Source organism: Centruroides sculpturatus, unplaced genomic scaffold (genome assembly GCF_000671375.1).
Source record: "Centruroides sculpturatus isolate CEXI.00-Female unplaced genomic scaffold, Cexi_2.0 scaffold3337, whole genome shotgun sequence".
Classification (NCBI taxonomy): domain Eukaryota; kingdom Metazoa; phylum Arthropoda; class Arachnida; order Scorpiones; family Buthidae; genus Centruroides; species Centruroides sculpturatus.
Window position 1 is genome coordinate 1 of NW_019387490.1, and position 11,086 is coordinate 11,086.

The 11,086-nt window shown below is 31.5% G+C and overlaps 1 protein-coding gene across 1 annotated transcript; it reads right to left on the reverse strand.

Annotated features, from left to right (window-relative positions):
• Positions 1–2,235: 2,235 nt before the first annotated feature.
• Positions 2,236–7,993, reverse strand: LOC111616453 (retinal-binding protein-like; the record flags this gene model as incomplete). The annotated part of the gene is made up of 3 exons (XM_023357862.1): positions 2,236–2,808; positions 7,481–7,784; positions 7,887–7,993. Coding segments are annotated over 3 exons (503 nt in total), but the record flags the coding sequence as incomplete, so codon positions are not given.
• Positions 7,994–11,086: the final 3,093 nt, after the last annotated feature.

An 11,086-nucleotide genomic window follows, 5' to 3' on the forward strand; every position in this document is an offset into this window, starting at 1 on the left:
GAATGTCAGTTAACATGGTGTTTATTATTTTTATAGTTAATTTGATTTAAATTCAACTGTGTTGGAAATAGTATCTTTCTGTATGTGCATTTAAATGTAATTTAAATAGCAAATTCATTGATGATTTGTATCATGACACCAGGTAATCTCGGCTCCACTAACTTCAGAATTGGTAGTCTGTCATCAATTGGTCAGCTGTTGACTTCCTTTAATATAGGAAGTATAGGAAGTTGACCATCAGTGACCCTCTCTGCTGAGTAGCTTGTTTGGCAACCAAGTTATTACATGGCAACTGTTATTATGGGCATTAATGAGTTCAAAATTTTGTTTGTAAACCAAGTGGTTCGAAAAGCGAAGCATTCGAAACCCAAGGTTTGATTGTATTACTTTCTCAATATTGGAACAAGTTAGGCAGGTGCTCCTATGCAAACTATAAGTTTATTTTTTAACCCCTATTATAAGAACCACTCTAATATATGGCCTCTAATCATTTCTGTCTGTAAGAGAAAGTATTAATTTCTTTACTGTAAAAATCTGAAAATATTTTTTAAGTAAATTCAGAAAATCTCTGTTCGAGCTTCTGACGGACGACGCAAATTACAACCCTCCGCCTGAAAATATTTTTTAATTTGTTAGGGAAATACTTGTTTGAAAATATTATTTTAATAGATTTGTTGATTTATTTTTTTAGTCTAGTTAAAGTTTTCCCCATAACATGATTTAACCAAAACATTTTATTTCTATTAGATAATGGCAAGTGATCACATGATGTTGACTACATAAATTAAAAAAAAAAACTTTATTTATTTGTTTTTAATATCCTTTTCTCCCTGTGGGCACTAAGAGGGCCTCTTATAGCAGGCCCATTATGGGTTTGGTCAGGCCCACAATGGAGCGACTGGGTGGTGAGGGACAGGGCCTGACATATCCGAACGGACCACCCCCCAAAAATTCCTGGGGATTCCTTGACCCATCCGGTCCCCCAGAGCGGTAGGATGCCACCTTGACCACTCAGCCATCTGGCCAAATTATAAAGCTAATAAATTAAATGATAATGAGAATTTTATCACTTGGTGTTATCAAGGAATCATGACAAATGCATTAAAATTTTTTAAATTTCTGTCGTGTCATTGTTCTGCAGTGGGGAAATAACAGAATAAATGAAAATAAAAGAGTGGTATACCTTAATATCTTTAAAAACATATTGACACAAATATAAAAAAAAGGGATTCATAGTTGCAAATGAAGTCACACAAGTATGTCATAAGTGTGAATGCCTATACATTTTCCTGCAACAGATACTGTTTACAAATGTTGTGCGCTGTTTCTCAGATGCCGGCTTTTTGTTTTTTCTCAAAGGTATTTGTGAAGTGAAAAAAGTGTCAATTGCATGCCATCTGAATTGAAAAGCTAGGAAGGTAGAAACTTTTTCAGATTTTTTATAGAATTTTAAATATAGGAAATATTGAAAAAATGTGCTGTGGCATATGAGATACCATGTGACTCTTGAAGGGTTTTAATAACATTCTTGCATTAGTACTATCACAACGAGGGATTAAATTTTTTGGCAAGATAGTGATGGGTGACACGTTTGCTTTTTTGTCTTGACATTTTCAATCTACATAACATAGGTACATTTCTTCACTTTCACCACACAAATCAAAGTGTAAATGATCCTTGTCCAATAGAAAGCTTATGGCTAATTCTGTTTTGGGACCATGGAGAAGTCTTATTGACAAGGTTCATAGTCTGGGATGACCATCACTTCAGCAACATGCTATGCAACTCTTAAATGCCTACAGAACAAGAGAAGGGGAATGTCATCAGGTGTTGTCCTTCTCCATGACAATGCCTGTCATCAGACCTTAATACATATACAAGAACTGCTTTAAAAGTTCAGATGGGAGTTGCTCATCTAAATTACTAGAGACTCATCTAAATTAAAGTACAATTAGATTAGTGCCAATGACAGATAGTAGCTGTCTGGGTGCATTAGCCTTTCTGTGAAGGAGATATAAAGACATTTGTCATAACATTCCCATCCCAACTGAAACTGATGAAATTACATGAAGTAACATTACTATGTACCACTTTGATTAAAAAAGAATTATAAAATATGTAACTCTTGTTTTTCTTTATAAGCTCACTGGAAGTTGGAAAAATTACTCTCCTATTACTATAAATAGATCTGAGTTTTTGTTTTTTCGTCTAAAAAAAAGATTAAATATATCATAGTTAATTAATTAAAAAGATAATTTATAATTTATTTCTAATTATTAAAGTGAATACAAAATGGTGGCTTAACCAGCTACCTTTAGCCCAAGTTACATATTTTTATAATTTGATTAACTATATAAAACAACTGGATTTTAATTGGGCTATAATATATAAGAGCTAATTTATTATTTTTATACAGATAATTCCTTTGTCATTACCATACCATACAGGCAATAGATATAATATTTATAAAAATGAGATTAGCAACATACTTAAAATTTTATGCTCCAAATAAAGCAATGTGAATGGTTCAGGCATTAAAAAGAATACATTCTTGTTCAATTTTTGGAGATGGTGATCAGTAAAAATATTTGGAGGATAAAATTACAAGTTATGACTATTGTAGAAATATTTTTATTATACCAATAAATTGGTGGATATATTAATTATTTCATCAAAATACTTTGTGTGGGAATTATATGTTTTATTTTACAGTATGTTATAACTTTGTACTCGGAGGAATTATTTCAGTCCTGTATCGAATCTTCTTTGATCTCAGCAAACTGAAAGTATTATCAAATTTCAACATATCTGCAAAATAAAATTTTTTTTTGTTATTTTCGTAGTATAAATATAAATTATTATTATGCCTACAAAATTAATTTATAAGTATTTATTTCATTATTATTGCCTACTAACATAGAACAGAATATTTTTTTATTTACCTATTTGAATTCAAAATCTCTGTCACATGTTAATAAAATTTTTGCTACAAGCATAATATATATAATTAAAGATTCACTTGATGAGATTTTATATTATTATTTTTTTTTTAATAGACTAGCAAGTGTATTTAAATTAAACAACTGCTGGAGCATAAAATGATTTTTATCAGAGCTAAAGGCACTCCAGGAAACTCAAGTGCTTGAGTTTTATTGAAGTACAATACTAACACTGCTCTATAAAAAGTTTTATTTATATTTGAGGAGCTTCCTTAATGATACTTTTTAAAATATATATATCTAAACAAGCTTATTAATAAAATCTTTATAGATGGATAAATTGTGAGTTAATATTCAGAGCATTCTAGTGCACAAAAACTTTTTAAATGTTGATAAATACCATATTTTGATTTGTCTGAATCAATTAAGCGTTTTAACATTCAAATACTTGAAGATTGCATATGATACAGAACAAGTACAGAATTAATCAATTTTTAAAATTGGGAAAGCTCTTTAAAAAAATTTGAAATTTTTAAAGTTCATTTTCTATAAGTCTTAAAATATTGTAAAATGGTTATCATCATCCTTTTAATAACTTGGGGTGCTATATACCATCTGAATTTGCTGGCATGTTTTTTTGAATTATAATGGCTTCTCAATTATCTGGCATATCCTCCAGTGTAATCAACACCTATGCAGTCACATTTTTATAGAGATAAAACATGATATGTGACATGACTACTATTTCTAAGTACAGTATTGCATACTGATGCAATATTATTTTCCCACTTGCCTCCAAAAAGAATTAATTCCAAAGGGGGACAGGTCAAGTCATTCATTGTCTTTAAGCATACTTTTAGACCAATAACATTAATCCAGCACTTATGCTAATTTTGCAGCTCTCTGCAATGAATGGTCAGATTAGTTAGTTTATACTGTACTGTAAGTTGGTGATAGACAAAATATTATTAAAACAAAAATTTTCATTTATTAAATATCTGGTATTTATGTTTTGAGCTGGAATAGAACGGAATCCTGGTCCTTTGCATTCATCGTTTATAAAAGAGAGGCTGGCCTAGAAAAATATTAGAACAAGTAAATGAAGTGGTGGAGACTTCTGTTCAGAATATTTGACTTTCAGCATCATTAATTTCAAAGTTGTTTTTCAATCAGTTTTGTTACAAACTTTAAGTAAGTCAAAATTTTGTATTTATGATTTTTTTAACCAGTGAAGAGAAATATATGTTGGAAATTCTTTTTAAATTAGTAAAGAATAATGATCATTAAAAGAAATTTAAATGGATATAACCTTCTTTAAATCTAACAATGAAATTATTAAAAACAAAATAAACAGGGAGATTTCATCTTTTTAGTAAATAATTTGGAAAAAGTTGCAATCTGAATTAGACAAAATTAAAAATTTTTTGAAATTTTATTGTTGAATTTGTATTTTTAAATCTATGCTTTCCAAAAAGATAAATATCGTATAGCACATATACACATATAACACAAACGTACTGATTCAGCTAACATTATTGAAAGTTGAAAGAAGACTGATTGCCTTTTTTTGGTTGGTTTATATCATGCTCTTGATTCTATTAAAAATAAAAAGTTTAATTTCCATTCCACTAATCTTTCAATTACCTTCAAATACTATGAGTTTTTTCTGGATAAAGCCATTTTAGTCTCTTGGTGTTTAATGATATAAATAATAACAATAACAAAGTTATAGTGTGTTTAACATTTTATCTTCAATGTTTTGCATTAAGGATTTTGTTTAGTGTTAACAAATACTGTAGTGCAAACAACTGTTTTCTCTGGAGTTTCATTTTCATTATGTGCACTTTTCTCACCACTATGAAAATGGATTTTCTCTTAAAGTAGTAGTACTCACAGTTACTTCAAATTATCTTTTCCCTAATCCCATTGAGAAGCCCTGATATCAAAAAAATTTCACCATGCAATATCTTGCTACTGCTGCATGCATATTAGCTAAATATCATATTCCCAACCTTCTTTCATGGGGCTAAATCCTGTCTTGGCTTTTATGGAAGATAAGGCACAATTTAAATTTACAAATTTGTAGAACAACTCAGTATAAGTGTTTTTCACCTGGTTAAAATATTCAAGGGGAAGCAGCTGGACAGTCAAAAAATTTCTCTACTTGGCCTTGCAATGAAGGCAGCCTTTTGTGGAGCATGATATAGTACTTTTAATGAGAAATGCTTTAATTTTTTAAAAAAGTAAACCTTCAGAAAAATAAAGCATTTGTCATTAAAAACACTATATCATGCCCCACAGTCTGCTGTCTTCATTGCACAAGGCTAAGTAAAGAAATCTCACACACTTTCCCGACCAGTTTTTGACTGTGTTCAGCTGCTTCCCTTTTAACCAGGTGAAAAATGTTTGGTATTATTTTTGAAATGCTCTACAACTTTGTAATTTAAATTGTGCCTCAGCTTCTATGAAGATAGGATTTAGTCCCATGAACACAGATCAAGGGTATGGTGGCATAGTGTCGTTGAAGATACGGAAGATATATTTTTACCTTGAAAATATTGTAGTGTGTGCTGATTATGGATCTGATGCTGTTATCAAAATTGCATGTCCATAGTTCATGCATCTGTTGTAAAAATATTCCAGCAAGATTATAATTTACTAGCTCTACTGAGTAACTTGACATTTTGCTGAATGTTTTAAAAGCACGTCCAGTATTTACGATTACATGCATGATGCAGAGTTTTAGTTTCTAAGTTGGAAATTTTAGGATGTATTGGTAATGTTTGCATGAATGCAAACATTACCAATACATCCTAAATTTCTTGGTGAGTGAATGGTGAATGATCCATTCACTCCCTGATATTAGAGCTTAAGACAAATCATCACAATGTGACTTTATCCAGTACTCTTTCCTTTTAAAAAATTTCATTAAGTTAAAAGGTTTTTTCCTGGGAGCAGCTACTCCTAGACCCATTGCAGCTTCTCTCCCATTCCTATTGTTTATTCTCTATCTTTACCCTCATGAAAAATGATGTTATACCACTGGTAGCACAAACAAGATAAAACCTGGAACAATGTTTTATTAGCTATTTTTATTGTCCCACAAAAAAAAGAGAAGTTAAAATTCTTGGAAAGTAGATATTTTGGGTATATTGTATAATATTAATTTTTAATCTAGGTTGCATGGAACCCAGCAGGGTACATAACAAGCATAAAACAACAGTTATCTTTCACAATTCCCATTAAAAATTATATTAACCCCAATAAACATATAAGGCATTGCAAGTTTCAGTATTATATATGTCTCCTTGAATTTAAGATGAGTTATGGAAGAGAGGTACCGTGTTTCCCCGAAAATAAGACAGTGTCTTATATTAATTTTTGCTCTGAAAAGTGCGTTAGGCCTTATTTTCAGGGGGAGGTCTTATTTTTTCCAGGAGGAAGAATTCACATTTATTATTGAACAAAAAAATTCCCAAGTCGAACTTAGACGAGAGTGACGTATATCCGATGTGTCGAACTGTCGCCTTTTTATAGCGTCAACATCGGACTCGATGACCAATTAGTGCTTACTGAACCCTAGCACTATGCAAATGTCATGTGGCGTGATTCCCGGCCAACCAATTAGCCATCACCAGCCGTAACGTTATGCAAATCTGTGATTCCCATGCCATAGTCTTATGCAAATCATGCCGTGTGGTGTAATTGTCTGCTGACCAATCAGTGGCTGTACTTTCAAAAAGCCAACGGCCACTTTCAACCATCTGTCGATGACCCGTTACGACTAAAAATAAACTTCGCTAGGTCTTACTTTCAGAGGGAGGTCTTATATTTCGCAATTCAGCAAAATCTGTGCTAGGTCTTATTTTCTGCGGATGTCTTATTTTCGGGGAAACACAGTATCTCTAGTTCCAAAATGGTAGATTGTTGCAATATAGTGTTTATTGGTATTGTAAAAAATGGGAATAGTACGGATATCAGACAATCCTTGTTTCTTGTTGGGAACCATTATCACCTGGCTATCTTCCTTGCTCCTCTCCTCATCAATGATAACCTCCTCTATCCTTCTACATACAAAGAAAATATGTCCCATATTCTCTTGTTCACCCTCCCCTGCCAGCTTTATTGCTCCTCTAGGCAACATATCAAGACAAGAGAAAAATAGAACATTCTAGCAATATATATAAACAATTAACTATAACTATAAATTTATTTATATATAATTTGTAGTAGTCACATTTACCTGTGATTAATTAAGAATGAATATCTACAATCAAGATTCATTTGTAGTAAAAATATAGAGCATGTTATGTTAGTTTCTAACATACCAAGTCCTAATGGTGAAATACTTCAAATTGTGTCAAGATATTTAATATTACATTTTCATCATTATTGTTTATAGATTTTTGAATTTTTAAGAAATTGTGATTCATCATATAGAGAACACATTTTAAAATCCTGTTAATAGCTAATGATATCTCACTTTTTAAAATACTAAATTAAATTTACTTATAAACAATTTTATAATAATATATACTTACAAATGCCTTCATTTTCGCAAAACCACGATCCAGTCTCAGGTACAAGATGACAGTTAACTCTATCTATTGGTATAAGTTCTTCTTGATGCATGTGTTCGTTTGACTTATAAAAGAGACCAAAGCCAATATCATGATTTTCAGTTTTGAATTCCCACTGAAGAATAGCATCACTTTCAGAAATGTAAATATCAACTGTAGCAGAAGATTTTAATCCTATTTCTAATGTTTCAACATCATTTTCATTTGTAAAACTCTGACTCTCTTGCAAGTAATATGATTTAGGAACAATCCCACCTGGACTAATCTATAGTAATAAGATATATTAACTTTATAGCAATTAAAGATAAAAATCATTTATATTTATGGTGCCCATTGCATATCAAGAATGAGATAAAACATTACTTACTATGTCACTACAATCAGGTTCTCCATTAACTCCAACTTTTGTTCCACCCCAACGAACTGGCAGGTCACTGGCATCAATTTCAGTTAAAAGAACATCTTTCCAATCATCTAAAATTCATATTTTGAAAAATTGATTTTATGTAAAAACTTTTCTAAATTTTTAATGTTACCTACCATATGTATTTTTATGATAAACTAAGGTAAACAATAACTGAACATAATCAAATATGCTCTAAATGACAGGTTTTGTTTCACAGGATTTTTTAAATGAAATGTTTTTGACCAATTCAATCCATCATCAGGTTCCAAATATAAAAAGAAACTATCACGTTTCTACAACATTGTGAAATCCAAATTATTTCTTGAATCCATTAATAGTTTTTGACGTAAGTACCAGTGGCGTGCGGTAACATTTGATGATAAGGAAGCTGTGTTTCTGTAAGAAGCCGACATCCAGGGACAATCAGTCAATTGCACGTCAGTGATGGTCTAGGGCCCATTCGTATCGTTTATTCGATAAGCCAGTAAAAACCGTAGACTTCTCTAAATGCATTTTTAATATCACAATTACATTCCGAATCGCTAACCACGGTATAAGGACTACAATTAAAAATAAAATAATAACAACTTAGTGAAATAAAATGTGGTGGATATACCGGTACATACCTGGTACAAAATATTCTTCAATTGTACGAATATACTTTTAAAGAAAATTATAATTAAATATAGCTTTGTAAAGAAATGTACATAAAAATATAAAATATTCTTTACTTTTTAAATCTTAAAACAACGCACTTAATCAAATAGCTCTCTACGAGTGGCTAATGGATGGAATCGAAGACGGTTGCGGAGTGTGCATACTCACGGACTACCANTGGAATCGAAGACGGTTGCGGAGTGTGCATACTCACGGACTACCAAATCCCCAGGGTGCCAATACCGGTCAATGTAGAATACCTGTTTTGTCTCATCACTAGTATATCTCAAAGGACACGACAGGGCCGTTGTAGATTTTAAACGTTTCTCATCATAGCTGTAAAAACCTAAATATGTTAAAATTAATAGTCATTTGTTTTCTAACTAATTCGTTTTAGGACCAAGTGTCCTCAGAAATTTCCAAAATTTACAACTTTTCGGTCACTCTCATTGAACTGGAAAAATTTCTGTCTTTATTACATCTAATATTATGAAGAAATCAGTCTCTACTGTACTCGGCTAGAGATGGTTTGGTTAAACTTTTGTTTAAGTAAAATTTTGGCTCTTTCATCAGGGTTTTGTTTATGTCCCCAATTCCCTAACTACTTCTTAAGTAGAAATAAGTCAAAATAAGTTGTTACTTTGTACTCAAATATTTGTAGTCTCGGGAAAAAAGGGGAAAGACAAATTTTTATGACAAATGGATACATAAATTGTAAATGTAAGGAAAATAAATTCTAGAGCTTTTTCTGCACCTCGTGCATCTCTCTCATCCATTAAATTTAGTTATAAATGACGCTGTCAGAGTAATAGTTAATTTTTTAACATTGTACAAGAATTGTACACGTTTTTTTTTCTACATACCCTTAAAGATGGGATATACGAAATCGTAATATCAATGGTTTAATGTTGAAATCCATGAGTAATATAAAATTGGAGAGCAGAATAAAAATATCAAATATTTTAATGGCTTTTTTTTAAACTCCTGCCAACTATACAGAACTATCGTAAAAACATACCAGTAAATTCTTATTGCTTGGGTTAAGTTATAAATCTACTTGTGATTCACATAATCGGGCGACGGCGGCCAACAGCCCAGAACCTGTCCTGGATAGAATTGGATGCGGTATACAAATAGCATCCACCCGAGGTCCTAGGCTTCCACCGGCTAAACCGGGTGAGGTTGGTGCTCTGTAAAGCGCATGCACGAATCAGGCTTTTTGGATGCTGACATACAGTGCTTCCACTCAGCCACTAATATTCAAATATACAATAGAAATCTTATCTTTTTTTTCACGTGTAGTATAGAAATTTGTAATAAGATACATAATGCGGTTATAATAAAATATTGTGCGATTATTTTCATATAATTAAAATTAATATGTATTTATTTTTTTTAGAAAATACAAGGGAAGCAGCGCATTCACCTCTTCCAATGATGCCACGCCACTGGTAAGTACATATTTTATGCAATAAATTGTGTGTATTTCTTCATACTTATGACTATTCCTTTCAAATGTTTACACACAATGGCGTGCATCACTTTTGGACATTTTTGGGTATACAGGTGACAATTTATCTTATCCGTGTGTACTAATTAATTGATGCTCTATCTGTTTTTGTTTTTGATTTGCACTACCTATCTTCCAAATTTTGCCACTAGGTGCGCTGCTGTCGTTTGCATTAGGTCAGGTGTAGTCACTTCACTAGACCGTTACTCACTTGCATAGCTGTAGCTCTCTTCGTTTGCAAGAATTTTCCAGTTAAAGGGACTTTCCTATGCGCCCTGTGTGTGTGTATATATATATATATATAACAAAACCTTTTTAGCTGCATTCATGCATAAAAATGCCTATAAAAGCAATATAATAATATATATTAATATATTAAAAGCAAAATGAAAATGTTCAATCACTGCCAAATCTAAACTAAAACTAACATTTTACAAAGAAGTGCTATAAATAGAGACTCAACTGCCTGGACGAAACATAACCAAATCAGTCAAGACTGACAAGAAGTACTTTATCCACACTTTCCAAAATATTATGTTTCAATTGATTTGATTAATTACTTTGTTTTAATTTAAATTAAAATCTTAATAGCTATTTTAAATTTGCTGTAAATTTATCAACCATTTGAAAACTGGTCTGATAAATCCATTTGAAATTTGAATTATTCCAATTATTCTGGATCGGGATTTTATTAAAAACCAATATGTACATTTTGGACTGATTTATTGCCCTTCATCAGTTGGTTATATCTCATGTATTCTTGTCTTTTCAAAATTGTATTTGATATTAAATTTTAATTTACAATTAGTATCCTCCTCATAATTTCTCAGAGGAGGATACTACAGTGCCAAACAAGCCACTCTGCCAAATGGCTTGTTTGGAAACCAAGTTATCATAATGCAACAGGGAACAAAAGTGATTTCAAAATTTTGTTTGAAAAGCAAGGCATTCAAATCCTGAGGTTTATGTATGTATGTATATATATATATATATA